The 23,302-nt window shown below is 43.9% G+C and overlaps 1 protein-coding gene across 1 annotated transcript; it reads right to left on the bottom strand.

Annotated features, from left to right (window-relative positions):
* Positions 1-25: 25 nt before the first annotated feature.
* On the bottom strand, positions 26-21,559 carry LOC126523612 (aurora kinase A-B-like). The gene is made up of 7 exons (XM_050172208.3): positions 21,371-21,559; positions 18,188-18,305; positions 15,851-15,930; positions 8,999-9,137; positions 6,588-6,736; positions 4,722-4,953; positions 26-496 (listed from the first exon to the last, which is right to left on the bottom strand). Coding segments are annotated over exons 1-7 (825 nt in total). The 5' UTR covers positions 21,373-21,559; the 3' UTR covers positions 26-391.
* Positions 21,560-23,302: the final 1,743 nt, after the last annotated feature.

Genomic DNA, 23,302 nt, shown 5'->3' with positions numbered 1-23,302 from the left:
GTACTTAATGAATGAACAAACAAAATTGTACAAACTCAAAGAGAATGTTTATTACATGTTGTAGCGTCATTTAAAAGACAGTTTACATAATGCTAGTGCAGATCACACAAGGTCAGTATAGGCTAAAATGACAAAAAAGGAGGCCGAAATGCCACGTATACTAAAAAGAGTGGTGCATCTCATGTTTAAAAGCTTTACAGTGCTCCGAGCTTCGAGGTTAGTTACATAGGCGAGGAACGAGTTGCCGCACTGACAACTCGAGGATGACACTGCCCACTAGATGCTGTAGAGGAGCGCGCCTGCGAACACAGCATCCAAAAGTCCAAGACAAGGCACTCGATGCAACTGTACATACTATATACATCAGCCATACAAGCTCACACTCGCTCTATTACAAGGTGCGGCATTGTACGGTAGTGTCCGCATTGTTCACAACCCAAGGGTGGGCCTTGACTTCGTCCAGGGAAATGCGCTCAGCAGGTCGTCTCCTCACAAGCTGTCGCAAACAAAACAAGGCATTGTGTAAAGCTTCCATACTTCATTTAGCCCGAGGGCATTTAAGAAGAACATAAAGGCGCTATTTAAATTTTTTATAAATACCTGCCAGCCTGTGGACTTGAAAATTTGTAAATATCACATGGACGTTACCTTAAAGTGGGGAGGGGGATAGCACTAATTTTTCCTTGAAGCCCGCCCTCAGCACACGCCTTCTGTGGGACAGGCATGCATTTTATGAACAAATTATTTGCCTTCAGAGGCAGCAAACAAGCAGCAGCAAACTTGGGACAGCCCAAACTGACAAGCAAGACACTGCTTTTAAATTAGTGACTTTTTTTTTCAGCAACATTGCTGTTGCCTATTTTGCCTGCTGCAGGAACTTCTCCGTACAAACTTGCTCAAAGCAAATACCGCTCTGGCATTCTTTCCCCATTAGGAAACCTCCAACAGAAGGTTAGGACACTGACGAAGGAACCTTTTTCACCAATAGAACTTATTTTCCGTAAAGCTTGCAGCAAGATTTGCAAAACTAACGCGAGCCCAAATTCGTAAACTTCATGAAAAATACGGGACAGCCAGCAGTAACATGAAGTAGAACGTGAATATAGAAGTGCAGGTATTCAACCAACTCCACCCCATCACATTAAGATACAGAAGGCAGAAGAAGCAAGTGCACTTTCATGCACGAGAGAGAGAGAGAGAGAAGGGAAGAAGGCAGGAGGTTAACGAGACTGAGTCCAGTTTGCTACCCTACACGTGGGGAGGGGATGGGGGAGTGAAAGAGAGAAAACGTGAGTCTATACCGCACTTGCACATGCACTAAGTTAGGTATAGGATGTCTATAGTTGGGCACTCAAGTGTGTTGCCTTCAGGTAGTGACTTCTGGGCTAATGAACTGTGTTACTGATGCATGAGCAACAGATACACACACCTACCAAATTTCCTGACTTTTTCGTAATGTTAACAAATGCAGGCTCATTCCACAATTCTACGGACATTCGTCAATTTTACAAAATTAAACTCTGCTTGCAAAAAAGTTTCAATTGTCGGCATCTGAGCATATTTTTGCAAGTCATCTGATGGTGAAAGGACACCAGAAGGCTTCAGACCAGTTTATTCAGACATGTTCCTCTAGCAGGCGAAATCAGTAATAGCAAAGTCGCTGAAAAAAGTTGCAGTGTGTTATTGTGTCAGTTTGTGCTGTGTAAACGTAAATCGCACACTAATACGGTGCACATGTATTATGAAAAATGATGTGTTTAAATAAATTGCTCCCACTCCAGTGAAGTGTCCGCAAGACTTTACATGTTTTTATATGGTGGCAGCTATGAATATAAAACTCAGCATAATGTGCTATCATAGACAAATAAAATGCAAAAAAAAGAAAGAAGAAAATAATAATGAATGTACTAGTACTCGCACAAAGTAAAAAATATATTACGAGTGATAGCTGACAATTTCCCACTGCTACATCAGCGATCGTGTAAGGCTCAAACAACAGTAGCCTAAATCATTCCAATGCGCCATCAAGTGGCAGGCACCTATTGGCCTCCGCAACTTGCTTACGAACGCGACAAATGGCACAGTTGTGTTTCCTGCCTACCACGTCTTGGCGTGCATGCTTTTAGGGCATTTTTACCACTGAAACTTTTCATGCAAAAGAATGCTTGAAACAGCTTCTGTCCTGGCTGACATTTTCATAGTTTTTTTTTTGCTAGATTTACTAGCCACAGAGGCTCCAAGTACAAGCTTGAAATGGCAAAAAACTCCATTAAATCAAAACAGTGTCGCAAAATTACTTTGTGAAATGGCGCAAGAAAATACAAGGTTCTCATGGAATTAAAGGGACACTAAAGACTAATAATGAGTAAACGTGGACTGTTAAAATACCATTCCAGAAACCTCACAATGCTTATTTCGTGCCACGAAAAAACTTAGTTTACGAGAAAATTGCATCTGAATGATCCGAATACCTTTTTCGAAATTCAAGTCTGCTGCCACTTAACCGGGGGAGTGGCAACGTTGCATACGCCATCACCACCCTTTGCTGCCGTCGGTGAGTAAAACGGCGCCCGAGAGACGGCAGTACCGAGCCCAGACAGAGCGGTAGATACGTCGCTGCAGCTTCTGTTTGTTCAAGTGGCGTAGACCGTTCGGACATCCCGTGACATCACATGGAAGATGAATTCTCTGCTACTTACAGTTTGTGCTAGTTTCGCGAGCCAGAAAAACCAGCGCAGCAATACGCAATAACGAAACTACGGTACCGCGATAGCATGGGAGGCATGGAGTCGAGTGAAAACGAAACCTTTTGAACGCCCACGTCGTTGTCAAGGGTAATTTCAACGAGTTCTTTTTTCTAGAAGTGAAATAGAACTGCACACGTGGAATTTTATTTCGTCTTATAACACAATACAAGGACGTTTTTTGGAACGAGTGGTTGAATAGTAGTGAGATAAGTTAACTGAGGAGTGCTTTCGTCATCGGGCAAGTATTCGAATGTCCCGGGGCAGTCTCTAATCATGTCCTGCATTTACCTCAATTTCTTGATTATTAAGGCTCTGTTCGCGATAATATTGACTCCTTAGAGATTCTCGAGCACTAATCTATCACTTTAGCCAGACTTAATATTTGCCTTTAGTGTCCCTTTAAGATCGGGAAATGAAAACACTTCGTGCGAGAAAATGCGAGAAAAATGCACTAACCGGGAAAACAGCAGACCCGAAATCAAAAAAAAAAAAAAAAATTCACCAACTCAACTGCATTTGACACTTGCATAATGCGGAGTGTTGTGGAAGTCGTTGCAGCACAAGGTGCCGACACACACCAAGTTGGTGGGGCCCGTGACACACATCGTCGTTTCTGAAGCTTTGGCAAGCTTACGTTTGCGCTCTCAAAGTCGTGCTGGGTCAGCAGCTTCTTCGAGCGGGGCATATTGGCAGGAAGTTTCCACATGCCAACTCTGTGCAAATCGCTGCGGCACATTGCAGTTTTCCTATTGCACATTGTTTTAAGACAGCGATGGGAAACAAATGATATTGAGCTGGTGGGCTACGCCGGAAGATGCCACCAGAGCGAAAAAAAATTTAATTATGGGGTTTTACATGCCAAAACCACTTTCTGATTATGAGGCATGCCGTAGTGGAGGACTCCGGAAATTTCGACCACCTGGAGTTCTTTAACGTGCACCTAAATCTAAGTACACGGGTGTTTTCGCATTTCGCCCCCATCGAAATGTGGCCGCCGTGGCCGGGATTCGATCCCGCGACCTCGTGCTCAGCAGCCCAACACCATAGCCACTGAGCAACCACGGCGGGTGCCACCAGAGCGAAACATGGTGGTGACTTCACACCAGCTGCAGCAGGGAATGGCAGCGCATTTGGCTCATCGCCTATTGAAAGGCTGCGGTACACTTCCAATGCCACTATGCCCTGTGTAACAGGTAGGTAAAGATGCTTATCACAATAGGGTTGGCAGCGATAGCTGTGAATACGGGTTGCGATCACCCGGGAGGAAATTTGCTGGTACCGGAATAGGAAACTGAGTGCACGCCAGCATTCTCACGCGATACGGGCAGGCGAATGTTGCGGGGAAGCTGCCACGGCGGGCGGCTACTGTTCTCGATCGCATGCACCTCGCACCTTTTCTTGTCTATATGGGGTCTAGAGGCCAAAAAAACATATACGCTCGCAGGTTAGCAACATACCGAACATTGGTTCCGGGACCTGGTAAAAAGAAGCACAACTGTATTGAGTAGCACAACTGCATCGCAAATGTTAGCAATGTAAAATCGTATGGATCGGGATTGTATCAACAAGTTTCTACTGCAGTTGACATTTTTGCCACCACAGCACACATTTTGAGCTGTGATCAAAGACAGGTTAGTTTTGCTGTAATTGATAGTTTCTTGGATGGTACGTTTCTGTTTTCATTATATGTATACGAGTAGAATACTCGCTGAAGTGAAGCATGGCTAGACAAATTAGATTTAGTGCTTTGCAGTGTCTGCTAGCTCACTATATCTGTTCTGTTGCATCAAGGAGGGACAATTTTTCCTTTCAGTATCACTTTTAAACGTCACTTGACGAGCCGGCCACACGAGCGACTCACAGGTCACAGGTTGCGAGTGGTTCAGGCAATGTGCCACCCCCGCCCACCCACTACCGTCCCAGAAAACAATGCGGCGGCCCCCACGGTTGAGCTACAGTGTAGTCAATGCTCACCTTGCCGATGAGGTCTCTTGCATCGGCGCTCACAAACGGAGGGTACAGCACCTTGGCCTCGCGGATGCGCCGGTAGGTCTCCTGGGTTGTGGGCGACTCAAAGGGCGGCTTTCCAACCAGGAACTCGTAGATGAGGATGCCGAGAGCCCAGTGATCGACTTTCTCGTCATAGACGGCGCCCTCAATCATCTCCGGCGGCAGATAGTCGAGTGTCCCACACATAGTGGCCCGCCTACAACGAAAAGGTAAGACGTCCTCCGTTGCAATGAATGCGGCAGCAAAAATAAATAAACATTTTCTCTTACGGTTACTGGATAAAGAGCAGAAGTCCCCAAGGGCGAACAAAATTGTCACATGCATACAGTAAAATAGAGAGACCAGTACCATGGAGTACATTACACAATTTGCTGGTCAGCATAAACCATTAGAGGGCCAGTACTCTAGCTGGGATTAAGAGGAAGACATGAAATCGGGCAGGCCACGTAATGTGCAAAGCAGAAAACCAGTGGTCCATCAGATTTACAGAATGGGTACCCTGAGAATGGAAGCCCAGTTGAGAACGGGAAGTAGGTGCAATGAAGTTAGGAAATTTCCAGGCAAAATCTGAGGTCAGCTTGTCCTGCAGTGGACATAAATAGGCTGATGATGATCATAAACATTTCGAATACAGACAGCTGAGTAACTTCGTAGGGATTATTGGTACACATTGATCCACGGCAAATGAAGTGTTGATGCACATCCGTGATTGGCGGATTGGCGCTGCTTTCCTACGAGCTAGAGAAGATAGTTTTTGAGTCATCCCCAGCGACAGGCAAAGGTACTGTGGAAATGTGCACAATACAGATACAAAACACTGAGGTGGAAACTGTTTAATATAGTACGAGGTAAGAGGTAGTACTTTAGCGAATTTCCTGTCTCCCTCCAGCAGACTTCTATCGAAACTTCTACAAATTCATACTATTTTCTTTTTCTAGCAAAGCACTATATCGCAATTTTGCAACAGTTTACGGGGCCAGCTAGACGTGCAGCACAACAATGCAAATAAGCTGTTAAGCTGTACGATCTGAAAATTTTTCATGCAGCCTTATCAGCACGATGCACCGTTTTGCAGAACGTTACATGATTAATTAATAAACTCTCAAAATATTTCTGTTTGTGTGGGGCACAGATTATACTTGCTGCGACCATCAAGCACAAAGTCTGCAAATTCTTAGTTAAACAGATAACATCTTGAGTAATCAAATAATTTTTATTATTTTTCACCAAATTTCTTTTGTCCTTTCGAGTGAAGTATTTCATATTTTAGGTTGCCAGGCCTGCTAATGGAATGCAATATCTTGGCCACGGAGCATACAAAACTGATCTAGATGGGCCACCAGCATTTTCCAAGAAAAAGAAATGCAGCAGAGCTGGAATCTATATAAAGCGAAGCTTTGTGTGAACAGTGCATAAAAAGTCGCACAGAAATTATACTGAGCCTTTTGTTCAGCGGAGTTGTTGACTAGTGAGCACGACGGACGCCTTGAACACGTCATGGTTTCAGAGGCAGCATGCCCATACAGACGTAGTGCAATTCAAATCCATTCTATCCGTAAGAAGCATTTACTTCCTTACTACCGTGCAGCCGTGAATGCACGAAGGCGAGCTTTCTGGTCCTTTTTTCTGTCTTTCCTCCGCACGGCCGGCAGCTGCACTGCTGTGGGTGCAAGCGCCATCTGGTGGTGGCTCAAGGAAACTAACGGCACGCGTACTCTGCTGAAAATGGTTGGCCTATTCGGCAAGAGAACAGCCAGGCCACAGCCACAAAACCCGGCGAGGCTCGCAAAGAAAAGCTTTGCTTTTCAGAAAAAGAACTGTTACACGCACCTGGACGAAGGCGCATGCACGGACCACCCGAAGTCTGCAATCTTGATCTCGCCGCTGAAACCAACCAGAAGGTTCTCTGGCTTGATGTCACGATGGATGACCTTTTGTCTATGGCAAACCTTGAGCGCATTGCAGAGCTGGTAGATGTACTGTGCAAGATGAAAAACTGCATAAGCATCACAGCAATATGCACACTACATGGTAGCATCTTAAAATCACGCATGCATGTGCACGCACGCACATGCAATTGTAAGTTCACTCATTTTTTAATACTTATAAATGTGGAGCAATCCAAATCAAACCATGGCTCCACCAGTGAAGGCAAGACAAACGAGATATCAGGGACTCTACAGCGTGGTTACGATGTTATGTTTGCTCTGTGGCTCTACCCGTAGCATTCCGTCTGCGTGCTCACTCAGAAGGATTTAAAAATGTTCAACTTTTACTGCACACACAGCCCTGATGGGAGTGTTGACAGTTGATAGAAGTGACACTGCTTCAGTCACAGCAATATCGACATACAGAACGGTCGCGCTTCCGAAGAGTACTGATAGTTCCATGAAATACCAGACAATGCTCATGCATTTCGCTTTAGCTCTTTGCTTGGCACACTTGTCTTGATTGCTAGGTCTGTTTTACCGCCATGCTTAATCAATTGTCAAGAGTCTGATATGCATTCGGCACACATTCACGGCAATGTTTAGGAGGGCTGCCATTCTTTATGCTGAAGGCGCAAACAATTGCCCTGTGGGCCGCAAGTTTGACGTCTCGAAACGGGTGATATGGGAGCGGTGGCTGCAGACAGGCGAAATTTTTGGCTGTGGCAGCAAGGGAAGAAGTTTCCCCAGGCCAGAGTCTGGACACTTTCCCGATCTGGAAGCCAAGCTTGTGTCATGCATCGCTGAAATATAAAATTGGTCCCTGCCAGTGACATGCAATATGGCCATGCAATGACCCAAGGGCTTCGCTTCGGAAGTGCGAATACTCAGGACAAACTTCCAAGCCAGCAGCAGGGCTCGGGCATTAAAGTTTATGAAGAGGACTGGTTTCTCTCTGCAACGGCACACCAGCGTGTGTCAGAATCTGCCCGCTGCATACAATGAGGAAGTCTGTGCCTTCCATAGGCACTTCCAGAGCATCAGTCATACATTCTACACCTTACATGACAGGCTCCCCTAATACCTCTTAATCTTAACTATGATATCAGCTAACCGCATGCGCCCTCTAACCCACACCGCCTGTCTTTCTGTTTAACTCTTGCACTTATATGTAGGGGCCCCCCCAGGCATATTAAAGTAGATTTGCTTCCAGCCAGATGTCAAGTAGGCTCTGACACTCACACGTGCAATTTGAGGGTGCTGTTCCTTTTTTTTTGCATTTGTTGCAGACACTTTCAATTATAGATCAACGCACTTTGCTGACTGCATATTGTAACGGGAGTCCTGCGCCTTGAACAGGTTCAAAGTGGTACACGGCACAACGAAATCTCAGCCGTTCCAAAAACCAACTGTTCCCCTGACCCACTGCTACTCTATCCTTCTGCTTGCCCTTCTCTTCCTCTGCTTTCACTTGAGACTTTCTTCGTTACCATTACAGTTACGTTACCATTACACCTCTCCCCTCGAGTTCACACAGGAGTAAGACGAGAGCTCAGTACAGGTTTCACGGGAGACGTAAAGCTTTGTCTGGCTGGCATAAGTAGGAAAAGTGTGTTTGTCACGGTTATCAAGTTCGGGAATCGCGGCTAAACAAAACGTCACAGGACCCAGAGCTTCCACAACAGGGAAAGGGCCAGAAATCCAGGGTAAGAATTTTTCGCATCGCCGAGTTAAATGCAGTGTGTCGAACCACGACTAAATTGCTCCGTTGGAAAGAGCGAGTAGGACTTTGTTGAGAAGACGTATTGAACTGAGCTTCGTGGAGCAGTATTGCTAGCCGAACTCGGAGGCCAGCATGGCACAGAGTCTCGCTGGAGTCCACTTTTGCAGGGTGTTCTTGCAAAGACGTGTCAAAGCCAAGAAGGTATTCTTGCGGTAACCTTGGCAACTTCCCGTAGAGCAGCTGAAATGGCATGGCGCAAGTGACTTCCTACTGGGACATGTTTAGAGTGAAAACCGCGGCAGCGACGTACTCATCCCAGGCATCGTGTGTGGCACAGGAGTGAACACACTATGCATCTCGATTTATAGGTACACAAGTTACTGATAGCTAGCGAGAGTCCTGTTAAGTAATGCGATTAGCCTCCTGAGCATGTGCAACACCGTGTTCCCTGCACAAAATTTGGAAGCATAAAAGTTGGCGTCAAGTTTTCCCGATATGCGATTCAAAATCAACTATTTGGTATCCGCACAGCCCTAGTATTTTCGTGTTGGCTGCAACTTGCTTATCACAAGTTTCAGCTGTCCTCTCACCGTGGCAGCCCTTTTGTCACTGAACCTTTTGGCTGAGGTGAGCTGGCGGTAGAGTTCCCCCTGGGGTGCATACTCCAGGATCAGGTAGACTCTCGTCTCATCGTGGAACCAGTTGTACAGGCACAAGATGTTGGGATGCCTGAAAAACATTGCACAATGTAACCAACATGATGTACTGCTTAACTAAAGGGGCCCAAGCATAGACAGAACTCTTTTGGCTTGAACATACAATCTTTCTTTTGCTTAAAGTTTGAGCAGAGGTGAGATTTGTCGTTACATTTCTTTAAATATAACATGTTTGGATGGCAGTGAATGCCAAGAGATATGTATACAAAAAGAAGTCCGATAGTTAAAAACTGAACTTGGACCATTGCCTGCAACAATACCCAACGAAATGCATAAATTTTATCAGTGAAAGGAGTAGCAGCAGTGAAACTGTTACAGTTTCACTGTTACAGTGAAACATTGTGCATTGTGTTTTGTCGCAACGGTGACAGATGGCTACACCATTCGCTTCACTGAAGACTTTATTCAGTCGAGATAGCCCAGGTGGAGGACGAAGTCCAAGACTTCGGCATATATGCCATGTGTTTGGCATGGGTCAGGCTGGTTCTTGCAAAGTAGGTTCAAGGGGGTTTAACACAAGTTGTAGCTAAACTGGGTTATGGTTTGTAATCCAGTTTACAGTTAAACCCCACAGAGTGCCATCTGTGCGGTTTAACCGAACTCAGATTGGCATAAACAGGCCTGGAAGGCGGCCTGATCCCGGTGACCAGAACCGGTAACGCACTCTCTCACCAGAGCAGGATTGGCCACCCTGGTGCAGTACATGGCCACAACCTCCTATATGAATACAACAATCAAACCCCGGCCCTCAGTCCCCAGCAGCTGCAAAGCAACTGACCACGGCGGCGATCAGACCTGCGACGCAGCAGAGGGTGCTAAGAATCCCTGGCTCCGGACAGGCCGCCATTGGCATCTGAACCTGGCAACATTTAACGTTAGAACGTTATCTAGTGAGGAGAGTCTAGCAGTGTTATTGGAGGTATTAGAGGGTAGTAAATGGGATATAATAGGGCTCAGTGAGGTTAGGAGGACAAAAGAAGCATATACAGTGCTAAAAAGCGGGCACGTCCTGTGCTACCGGGGCTTAGCAGAGAGACGAGAACTAGGAGTCTGATTTCTGATTACTAAGGATATAGCTGGTAACATCCAGGAATTCTATAGCATTAACGAGACAGTGGCAAGTCTTGTTGTGAAACTTAATAAGAGGTACAAATTGAAGGTCGTGCAGGTCTACGTCCCTACATCCAGTCATGATGACCAGGATGTCGAAAGCTTCTATGAGGACGTGGAATCAGCGATGGGTAAAGCCAAAACAAAATACACTATACTGATGGGTGACTTCAATGCCAAGGTAGGCAAGAAGCAAGCTGGAGACAAGTCAGTGGGGGAATATGGCATACGCTCTAGGAATAGCAGGGGAGAATTATTAGTAGAGTTTGGAGAACAGAATAATATGCGGATAATTAATACCTTCTTCCGCAAGCGGGATAGCCAAAAGTGGACGTGGAGGAGCCCGAATGGCGAGACTAGAAATGAAATAGACTTTATACTCTGCGCTAACCCTGGCATCATACAAGATGTGGACGTGCTCGGCAAGGTGCACTGCAGTGACCATAGGATGGTAAGAACTCGAATTAGCCTAGACTTGAGGAGGGAACGGAAGAAACTGGTACACAAGAAGCCAATCAATGAGTTCGTAGTAAGAGGGAAACTAGAGGAATTCCGGATCAAGCTATAGAACAGGTATTCGGCTTTAACTAACTCAGGAAGAGGACCTTAGCGTTGAAGCAATGAACGACAATCTTATGGGCATCATTAAGGAGTGTGCAATAGAAGTCGGTGGTAACTCCGTTAGACAGGATACCAATAGGTTATCGCAGGAGACGAAAGACCTGATCAAGCCTCTAACCCTACAGCTAGAATAGAACTGGCAGAACTTTCCAAGTTAATCAACAAGCGTAAGACAGCTGACATAAGGAACTATAATATGGATAGAATTGAACATGCTCTCAGGAACGGAGGAAGCCTAAAAGCAGCGAAGAAGAAGCTAGGAATAGGCAAGAATCAGATCTATGCGTTAAGAGACAAAGCCGGCAATATCATTACTAATATGGATGAGATAGTTCAAGTGGCTGAGGAGTTCTACAGAGATTTATACAGTACCAGTGGAACCCACGATGATAATGGAAGAGAGAATAGTCTAGAGGAATCCGAAATCCCACAAGTAACGCCGGAAGAAGTAAAGAACGCCTTGGGAGCTATGCAAAGGGGGAAGGCAGCTGGGGAGGATCAGGTAACAGCAGATTTGTTGAAGGATGGTGGGCACATTGTTCTAGAAAAACTGGCCACCCTGTATACACAATGCCTAATGACCTCGAGCATACCGGAATCTTGGAAGAACGCTAACATAATCCTAATCCATAAGAAAGGGGACGCCAAAGACCTGAAAAATTATAGACCCATCAGCTTACTGTCCATTGCCTACAAAGTATTTACTAAGGTAATCGCAAATAGAATCAGAAACACCTTAGACTTCTGTCAACCAAAGGACCAGACAGGATTGAGTAAAGCCTACTCAACAATAGACCAAATTCACACTATCAATCAGGTGATAGAGAAATGTGCGGAATATAACCAACCGTTATATATAGCTTGCATTGATTACGAAAACCGTTTGATTCAGTCGAAACCTCACAGTCATGGAGGCATTACGGAATCAGGGGGTAGACGAGCCATATGTAAAAATACTGAAAGATATCTATAGCGGCTCCACAGCCACCGTAGTCCTCCATAAAGAAAGCAACAAAATCCCAATAAAGAAAGGCGTCAAGTAGGAAGATACGATCTCTCCAATGCTATTCACAGCGTGTTTACAGGAGGTATTTAGAGACCTTTAGTGGGAAGAATGGGGGATAAGAGTTAATGGAGAATACCTTAGCAACTTGCAATTCGCTGATGATATTGCCTTGCTTAGTAACTCAGGAGACCAATTGCAATGCATGCTCACTGACCTGGAGAGGCAAAGCAGAAGGGTGGGTCCAAACATTTATCTGCAGGAAACTAAAGTAATGTTTAATAGTCTCGGAAGAGAACAGCAGTTTACGATAGGTAGCGAGGCACTGGAAGTGGTAAGGGAATACATCAACTTAGGACAGGTAGTGACCGCGGATCCGGATCATGAGATGGAAATAATCAGAAGAATAAGAATGGGCTGGGGTGCGTTTGGCAGGCATTCTCACATCATGAACAGCAGGCTGCCATTATCCCTCAAGAGAAAAGTGTATAACAGCTGTGTCTTACCAGTACTCACGTACGGGGTGGAAAGCTGGAGGCTTACGAAAAGGGTTTTACTTATTAAATTGAGGACGACGCAACGGGCTATGGAAAGAAGAATGATGGGTGTAACGTTTAGGGATAAGGAAAGAGCAGATTGGGTGAGGGAACAAACGCGAGTAAATGACATCATAGTTGAAATCAAGAAAAAGAAATGGGCATGGGCCGGACATGTAATGAGGAGGGAAGATAACCGATGGTCATTAAGGGTTACGGACTGGATTCCAAGGGAAGGGAAGTGTAGCAGGGGGTGGCAGAAAGTTAGGTGGGCGGATGAGATTAAGAAGTTTGCAGGGACAACATGGCCACAATTAGTACATGACAGGGGTTGTTGGAGAAGTATGGGCCTTTGCCTGCAGTGGGCGTAACCAGGCTGATGATGATGTAGCTAAACTTTCTTTTAAGTGTCATATGGTGCAATTTAAACCTGGGTCGTCAAGCCCAATATCAAAAACCAGGTGATCTAACTATTAAACCACAGGCGTAGGCTTCTAATGCACAATTCTCAGCTTCTCTATTGATAATTCATGGCAGCTAGTGATTTGAGACGATTCAAACATGCAAATGCCTCTAGAAGCCCTTTTATAAATCACCTTGACTCGTAAACATTGAAGAGTCACAAAAAGTTGTGTGTGGTGGCACCTGATGGAAATAAAAATGACTACATTGTGCTTCCGGCTCACGACTGCCTCTCACTTTTACCACTCTTAGCTCGTGGCAGCTAGCATGTTGACGCAACTGAGACACACATTAATGGTTAGAAACACGCAACTGCACATAAAAAGCAGATCATGATTAAATTCTCTCAATTGCCCTTTGCTTGTGGCAACAAATTGTTTGAGACAGACGAAACATCAGTTTGCTCTACAAAGCGATACACAACAGGTTTAGCATGTGTGGGAAGAAACAATGTTTCGTTTGGAATCTGATATTTTATGTGAACAGCATCCTTGGAATTGTTGGACCAGATCTCTTTCCAGCTATTTAGCTATCCACATATTAAAAAAAGAATACATGGGTCAATACCAAAGGTGGTGTGTGGTCCAGAAATGTGGTCCGCATTTTCACGAGGATGTGCGATACTAGGTATGCACAAACTTCACGACAGTGCTGTCAGAGGGACACAGCGCTGAAAGCACCGTGTCCTGTTGTTCCTCACTCCACCCAGTCTCTATGTGCTGTTAACCATTTAAGATGCTTTACCAACTAGCCCACCAAGCCATCCTTGTGTTCCAGCTGTTTGCATACCTGGATGCCCATCATAGGCAAGTTCCGCCCGAACTTTTTTTTTATACTTTCGGTTCTGCAGCTGGAAGCCTGGCATGCGACAATAAGTGCTCCACACACAAGCAGACTGCTGATAATCATCTCGCGCGGCAGTGGCATTGACTGCATATACCAGCACAACCTGCCATACGCCACAGCTGTTAGCAGTGACGTTCTAGTGCACAAGTTTCGTTTTTTTTTTTTTTTTTTTTCACATATTACGGCCAACGCCGACATTTCTTCTTGCCATTTTTACAGGGATTCCACTAAAATAACATTAGAGACCCAACATAACTTGCTGAAAATTTTGGCAAGTCTACATAAGAATTTCAATGCAATAAATTATCAAAATATTACATGTCTAAGGCCAGTAAATACTTAATGTTAATTAAGACACCTAGCAACACCTCAACTACACAGCTACAATACTGATCTAAGGCCCTTACACTATACATGTACAATTTCACAGCAAACTGCCTACTGCATTGCAATGAAACAAAAAAATGCCCAGTAATTTACACTTTATAGCACGCTAGCACGCCAAAGGAGTTGTATGAACAATAACTGCATACGAATGTCCATAGTATTATCAAATACGGATGTGCAAATCACTGCTGCCATGTTGCTAAAGCAATCAAACTCATGAACCTCATGAAACTCATATCCTCATGAACCTGCTAAAATGCCCTAACAAAAATGTCATGCTGAATCGTTCCTCTTCAAAGAGATTTTTAAGTGCACATGGAATTGCAAGAAGCACACAGGGACAACACCGTCATCAGTGTCGGTTTTGGCTCTTAAAACGTTGCTTGAAAATGAATCAAGACCCAGCCAGACTTTCAGTGTTCTTTTATGCTAAACCCTATTAAAATTTTTGCCACAAAACAAGCTAAAGGGTTAATTCACACTGGTTAGTAGCAGAGCTCGTGGAACCAAGTTGTTGTTGCAAATGGTAGATTTGGTCGAAAGCAGACTGCTTTGAGTCAGTGGCTCATTGCTGGAATTTTTCGGTCACGTGGCTTCTGAATTAATAAGATGCACAGGAACAGGGCGTCTGTATATGCTCACGCTTATCTTATGTGGCGATGTTGACACGATCAGACATGTACGGCATCTAACGCAATACATTTCCATGTGGCTATGGGTAGATCACGCTTGCCAGTGTGAGCCTCGGTTGCCATGAGTCACTCCTTGGTCACCTGTGGCAGGCAATCGCGCGACCTCTGTCAATCACCAGTGTGAATAGCGTTGCACTGACGGCTTTTACTACAAGATGATCTGTACTACAAAAGGGCTACATGGCTTGGCCAGCATTTTTTTTTTTAAATCTTACCCCTGTATTGCGAGCACCACTATAACAAAGTATCCTACAACAAATGTTCCTTTTTTGCCAAAGTAACTAAAAGTCCCTTGGTTACACTTTGGTAATTTAAGACGAAATTATGCCCTGGCACCCACGCGGACTGTTGTAGCTTTGTGTTGGCAGCAAGCAAGTCAAGTAAATGACTGAATAACAGGCTAAGGACATCTCCACACTTTTTATTTGAAGATGGCGAAGCTGTGAAAGTGCACGCACAGATCATAAAGCTAATAATATCTACTGCATGTGGTGGCCACTGCAATTTTCTTAACATGAACATTTCAACATAGTAAGAATGAAGTGATTTGCTTCAGCACACTTATCTTGCCTTACTTGTAACAAAGTGACCTCTTAACAAAGGACATTGCAGGTCCTGCTTACTTTGTTGCAGAGTCATATGACTGCAGTATGAATACAGTCATATTACTGCAGTAGAAAGTCGACTAGGATCATAGAAACAGTGGTTATGACTAGATTCGAAGCTGCAGGCAATAATTCATGATGCAGCACTAAGAAGCTGTTCATGCCATTCACTGCTTCCATAGGTGAAAGCCATTTTCAATACTGAAACTAAATAGATGGTGTCACCATTACCGCTCGCATCTCCTAGAACATGCCTCAGCCAAACCTCAGAGATAAGACTGCACTCGCAGCTGCCTGCGGTGCACTGAAAAATATCGAAGGCGGTGTGCCGAGACTTGTGTCATGGCGACAACAACCAAGTGCACGCGTCATCCAATTAGGGGCCATTTAAATGTTCAGCTGTATGAAAGGCTTGCATACCAACTACTCCTCACCCCCAACTCAACACACGTAATCAAGCTCACCTGAGATGAGACTGGATCTCAATTTCTCGTCGGAGTTGGTGCTCCACACCGTTCTTCTGGAGCTGAGACTTGAACATGACCTGCAGGAATGGTTTCACATTCACTCCCTTTCTCATTCACTAGATTCAAGCAATTGAACTGCCATGTGCCAAACGAGAGCATGCAAATGCACAAAGTGCACGTTGCGAGCTGTGACCATCTGATATTTATACACAGGGCCCTTTGTTTTGGGGTAAAACCAGATATATCTCTATTATTACACCTCAAGCAAGTTTACGAAAATTCAGTTAAATCCAATTTCTCGCTGAACTTTCACACCTTTGTAAAGGGTGCTTTGTAAAAATGTAGGTGCTACAAAAGCAATGAACGCTACCCTCCATGTGCGAGCAAGCGATCCAGATATATCATAAACATCACTAATCATACATGAATACTATATATACGGTTCCTTTTTTCGCTTAACATTAAAGAAAAAAAACTACATACTTAGTACGCAGTGCATTCAGCGCCTGCTGGCCTTCACTGAACCAAACCCTGTGGCCATTTTAGTAGTTGCAGTTAAGTGACTAGTATGACAATGGCGCAACACATCGCATGTATGTGAACAGGGATGATGCGCAAGGAAGCTTACACAGTGCTGACGTTGCTCTGAATTCAGGGCTGTAGCTGTGATGTTGAGGACGTTTTCCCTACTAAAGTGCATTCAAAGGTCTCACTAGAATGGACACGGAATGCTCAAAATGCAAATGATAATGCACCTCAACCAGGGTTCACAAGATAAAAAAGCATCCCTTGTTTAGTGAAGCATGCCCGTGTACACTGCTATTGGTGCTTTTTACTCCTGTGGTAATGTGCAGAGAACAAAGTAAAGAAGGGATCACCAAGCATGATGTATATTTGTTGTTTTTGTTTATGTGGTTTCTTTAAAAAGCAAATAATGTTAATGCAAAATTGTGTACGTGTGTTCATCACATCACTTGCTAGCACGTCCTTATTGATTATATGCTCTTGCGAGTGATTGCACTTCTTTAAGTAAAATGTTTTTGTCTGAAAGGCGATCACCGCCTGTGTTAATCGTTACTGAAAGTTCTCAGGAAAATCCCGAAGTCTGGGCTACTAGACAACAAAAACCCCAGATTTCTCTCCGGTTTTGATCTTTAACAATAACACCCGATCTTTACCCCACAAAGTTTGAAAAAACCAAAACACCTAAATCGAAGGACCTTATTTATATATCATATCTCATTGTACATTCAAGAGTGATCAATGCAGCTCGCATACATTCGAGAATGTGCAGCACTATTCACGATACATGTGCGATTCGATTCAACATGCCTCTTTCATCATAAAATTGGCAACAACGTGCAAGAAATTTCACGTACTGTAAATGCATATATTACTAGTACAGAGTGGAAACTTGACAACAGTGATAATTTGGTGAAAACAAACACCAGCAAAGTAACTCATTAATAACGCTTGGCAACGTTGTTGGCCACAAGCACTGTTAGCATCACTGGAGTGCTACAAAACAGGCGAGCGAGCTGCGAGCTCATGAAGCTACTTTCACACAAGATAAACGTGTGTACGTAAATGGCCTAGTAGTACAATACAAATTCTCAGAGCCGTTGAGCTCTCATTTCCTGCTGCTTGTTCCGGCACTGTAACATGGCCAAAACCACTATCACTCGGCTCTTCTTTGCAATCTGACCGTTTCCTTCGGGCAGATCAGCCTGTTTCACAAGCTCCACTGATGTGCCGAGTGTGGGCACCTTGTACAGCTATCTTGTACTGTTGCTGTCACAACAAAAAACCAAAAGCACAAACTAATAGGCTGAACAATGTGAACACTGCAAATCATTTTTTACCTGTGGAGTGGATTTGCTTCACCACTTATTACCTTTTCACCGTTGCCACTTCATATGCGGTATAACAACTGGTAAGAAAAGCGACAGTTCAAGTTCTGGTTTTGTTTAACCAAACTTCATAAAGACAAGGCTTGCATCTAAGAGAAACATGCTATTGTACATCCAGGAAGCCAAAAGGTGGATGCCATCATTCTTTCTATGCAGTATTTTTTTTAAGAGAGTTTCATTTAATAGGAGCCTTCTGTACTAAAAGTCAGCAATATTCTTTCCTGTTGCACTTCAGAAGAAACAGGTGCAGGTCGGCACCCAACCACTATGTGTCTCAAAGTTTTTCCATTTTTCACGTGAAACCAGCCATGTTATTCTTAAGCAGTTGAATGTTCCCGCTCACAAAAGCCAACCACTTCTTGGTGCCAAAAGAATGAGCAATAAATTTGCAACAATACGATAGAATAACATTCTTCAAACCTACCTTAAGTGCCACAATATACTTTGTAGTCTTTTCACGTGCAAGGTACACATTGCCGAACTTGCCCTTCCCGAGCGGCCGACCTATTTCAAAGTCCTTGAGGGACCAGTTCTTGGCTGACCTGCAAGAAAAGATGATATTGAAAAGGAGCAAATGGTTGAGAAGGGGCAGGACACCGATGACTGACGGGGTCCAGACCACAGTACAAGTCACTAAGCTTCAACAACCTGGGAATCACTAATTTGCGGCAGAACTTGATACACAGGACATTTTGTGCTCCATATGAATCACAGTGCAGCTGAAAAACGAACCAGCAAGATGCATGGACGGACTAGTTGGTGCAAATTCATCACAAATGTGAGTGCGCACAGAACAACAAGCAAGTAGCAAGACAAGGCATGTGGACAAGCGCCTTGTCCTGTCTCCTCCTCGTGTCATCCTGTTTGTGCTGAAGTTTATTATGAACCCACAATATTCCTAGTACTCAGAAGCAGAGCCCCACACCCAGTGAACTACCCCGACATGTGGAAGGAGGGCAAGTCTACTCTGCAGCTGACACTATGGATAAATGAGAAGGGGAACAGAGGTGGCCCAATTTTTGGTTAGTCACAACTATATGAAGCTTCATGTGGTTGATACTATGGATAGACATTTTGAAATATTGTGCATAGTGAACCAAAAGCTGTTATGTAATTTTAGTAGAAAAATAAACAAGCAGTTGATTGGGAGACAGGGAGGATGCACACACGGCATAGTGCGGCCACCATAGTAAAGTGCCACTATACTCGCAGACAACTTTCTGTGGCAATAAAGGGAAAGCTATGGAGCCAAAGCATGTGCAAGAGCACTCTTGAAAAAAAAGTTCCACATTCTCATGCACGCTGGTTCAGCTGCACAAGAGAAAACATTAACATCTTGATTACAAGAGCAAAATGGGACAAAATGCACCACCTTAGTTTTACATTTGACTTCTTTTCCTGCTTCTCTCTGTCCCATTTGGGCAAATGTGAAGCCGCTGCACGTGGATGCTATGCTGATTCAGTGTATGCTCCAAGCTGTAAAACACTGCCCGACAACTTGAGGCAGTAACACATGTATGTAAGCCGCACCCTTCAATGTTTCCCTTCGCTGCAAGTTGACCGCAAGTACAGCGCAATGCTCCACAGGCATGAAGTACCACTAGCATCTGCTCATCACCGGCAGCACTGTGGAACCTGCGAATTAGACTACAACACAGCATCTGCAATGCTTCATGCAGCAACGCTTAAGAAAAAAAAAAAATTATGGGGTTTTACGTGCCAAAACCACTTTCTGATTATGAGGCACGCCGTAGTGGACACTGGAAATTTGGACCACCTGGGCTTCTTTAACGTGCACCTAAATCTTCGCCCCCATCGAAGTGCAGCATCCCTATCCTCTGTAGGCACCAAATATTTGTCCACTGAAGATGTATCAACTACTCTGGCACAGCCAGCACTATTAGATAGCAGAATAAATGTGCATAAGTGGGTCTACTGGTATACGCATACTGCTTGTTATCAGTTATTTACGATTTAGTGAAGTTATTTAGTGAAGCTTGTTATTTATCAAATGTGTGACAGCCATTCTTGCCAACCTGTGAACTTCAAGATTGCTCAAAATCCTGCACACACGACCCCAAGGTTGGAATGGGGAAAAGGGGAAGGGAAAGCACACTTTCTTTTTATGTCTAACCCCGAGTGTATGCTTACTGTGATATGCATATGCGCTTTATTAATGATGGTTTACCTTAAGATGCCACATACAGGAATAGGCAAACTTGGAACAGGAGGGACTGACAAGGAACACATTGTTCTTAAACCACAATGCTTTCAATGACTTTGCTGTTGTCAATCTCACCTACTTCACGAAGGTATAAACTAGCTTGAAGCAAGTACCCCTCTGGCATTATTTCACCACCAAACATTTCCAAGAGCAAGATCAGAGATTGACGGGTAAAACTTGGTGCAATATTATCAAAATTTGCAAATTTGCAAACTTTACTAGAAAATTTAGGGAGTTGGCAGGTATGGACAGTCATTTCACAGCCGTGACACTTTTTTTTTTTTTTACTATGGTCACTCCTATACGTTGCCATGGATGTTCAATAGATTGGCCTATCAGTTTATGTCTCAAATCAGTCTTCATCTACTTAACATATGTGCGTGTGTGTACGTGTAAGATATAAATGCGCGGCTTCAATATCAGTCTTAATCGATCTAACTGGTTTCGAATGACCTTGCATGTCACCCTGGCTACGCTCCTGGAATAGAAAGCTAATACAGTCAAGCTGAACACACATACAGTCGGCGTTAAAAGCTTGTGGGTTGCGCGAAAATGCCGCATTCAAGCCGAGTTCTCGCTGGCGCCTTGAAAAACAGTGCAACGCTATGTTGGTCATGTACAAACTAATACAGGCGGAACATCTCAATTATAGGCTGCCGTGTCTAGGCTCATAATTGCTCAGCGTTTTCTAAGGTCCAACGTACGCCTCGTAGTAAAACTTTGACGTCGACTGTGCACCGCCGTCACAAGCACTCGCCGTTGCTGAGAACATTAGTGCATATTCTTTCCTTCAATTTTTATGCAATCTCTATCGCGGCTACGTCAGGGAGTACGCTAAAGCAACAGGTTGGTCTTGGAAGAGGCGCGTCCAGAAGTAACTGACCCGCTTGCTCCGAGAAGTAGTGCGACGGGTTCATATACACGTATATGGTAATGTCCTGTCATGACTATATATCTCACTACTTCAAGTTTGGTCTCAACACCAAAGATGGAAGGAGGTATGGGCAGAGCCAGCGCTATTCTCAACCCTATCGAAAATGAAAATTCAGAAACGCACTTGTCCGAACTCGTGACTACTCTGCTCTACTCTTGTCGTTGGGGCACGTCACATGCTAGAGTATTCAAGGGAAGCGAATTTGACAAGCGACACATACGCCGACGTATTCCTTGCAACTTTTCAAAATGTAACGAACCCTTTCGGTCATTTTCTTGACCGAAAGTGAGGTTACGACTCTCTCTAATGCTCCTTAAGCACAAGCGGTGTTCCTGGCAACAATTAAAAGCCAACTCACAAGAACACAGAATCGCATTCTCCTCAACAACGGAACTCGCGATGGCATCGTGCAAGGAAAGGAGCGCAGCGTATTTTGAAGCGATACTCACATGGTAAGAGAGTTCCTTAGCACAGGATCGACACGGACAGTGACGTGAGATGCAAGAACCAAACTTCAAGTACGACCGGTATAAGCAGGGCAAAAACGTTATGTGCTGCAAGGCCACAAAACAAGCAACTGATTTGAATTTACCGGTTGCTCCTCTAATACACGCGGGAGCTCGCGGGAGCCATAAAATAAGGAACCGCCGCTTGGATACGCGCCAATCGGTTCCGGTGAATAGCTTGGTACCCTCGGTGCCACCAGGGCATATGCACAAAGGAGGTTTCCAGTGTGATTAGGAACAATAAGAAATAATAATTAGTTAACCTTAGCTTTAAAAATAAAACGGAAAAGAACAATATATAAAAAATGGTTGCTGCATTTTTTTGTTAAGTGCTGTCAGGTGATGTCTCACAAATAAAGTTTCGTTTTCTCTCCTGGTACCATTTATTTAGAAACTCTACCCCTGGTACCAAAGCACCGTGGCGCCCTGGGGCGACGACAATGATTAGATGAAACGGCGCATTTCGGCACTGGTGCGCACCGGTGCGATTCGCCATTAGGCTATTCGAAAATTATTGTACTTCTTAATATCACTACAGCGGCAAACGCTAAGATTCACCATTATCATTTTTTCTTCCTTTCCTGCTAGCATGAAGGAAGATTTTTTTCCCTTCCTTCATGCCTGCTAAGCTCGCATGCCTTCCGTGGTAATTCCCATTCTATTTATTTATTTATTTATTTATTTATTTATTTATTTATTGTATCGCCTAGCTTCCACAGATTAGAGCGCTGTGCACGAAAAAACAACCGGTATTTCTTTCTTTTCTACCACACACACAAAAAAAAAGGAAAGCAGAAATAACAAGCCATCCCTTATCTGAAATTATAGAATGTGGAGAACACCATATATATATATATGCTGACAAAACCTATAGAAAGTATTGCTGCCTGCAGTAACCGTGTGACACCTTTTTTGTCCATATAAGTTATATGTATCATCTAACAGTGGGCTTTGGTTGTGTATTTGTCTCATAGATTTTGTTTAGTAGAACCAGTTAGACACCACTTCATGTCATTGCCAGGCACTTAGATTCCACGTTGTGTAATGATTGCGAACAATCACCATTGTGATAAGAATGTCGTGCCTGCTACCATCACATATTACTACATCATCTACAGTACATACTGATGCAACTTGTTGCAACTTGTTGAAAGTTCATATTATATGCCTCTTGTTGAATTCATATTATATGCCTCTTAAAATATTGTCACTTTTTTTCTGATGTTGAGAGCAATTAATCAGAGCCTCTCAAAGGCAGTCCTGAAACACATATTATGCAATAAGCGTACATGAGCTGCATACCTGGCACTATTCAGTTTATAATCTGAGTAGATCAGAACACACTTTCTTTCCATGTCCTCCACATACAGATGAAACAAATGAAGCATCGATCATTTCAAATGAAAATTATCTCGCCTAAATGTGGAATTAAAGGCAGTTTTGCAGCATATGTATGCAAGATGTACAGGACCTGCAGACCTAAAATTTTTTTCCTGTCCTCCACAAAGATATTCATGAAGCATCATTTCAAATAAAAATTGTCTCCACTACACGTGGAAACTAAGCCGAACAACGAGCGCATGCATACATTCCATGCCAGTGCATGTCCATCAGAGGCAGAAATAGAAGCTGTCTTGTTTTGCATTCTTGTTTTTTGTTTTCTGTACATTTCAGCTTGCCAAAATATATGTAACGCAAGTCCCTTTTTTTTTTTCATTTGAGCTGTCAATACTGGAGTCAATATTGTGACGACTTCTAAACGGTGCGACATCACAAGCAAGCCTTATAGTACAACGGGCGATTTGCTACTTGATAACACGAGCAAGGCTTAAAATGTTCATGCAAGAAAACATTCTGCACGAGCGACCGCAAAGG

Source organism: Dermacentor andersoni, chromosome 6 (assembly GCF_023375885.2).
Source record: "Dermacentor andersoni chromosome 6, qqDerAnde1_hic_scaffold, whole genome shotgun sequence".
In the NCBI taxonomy this organism is placed as follows: Eukaryota; Metazoa; Arthropoda; class Arachnida; order Ixodida; family Ixodidae; genus Dermacentor; species Dermacentor andersoni.
Note: the sequence above shows the minus strand (reverse complement) of the source record. Positions and strands in the feature narration are given on the sequence as shown.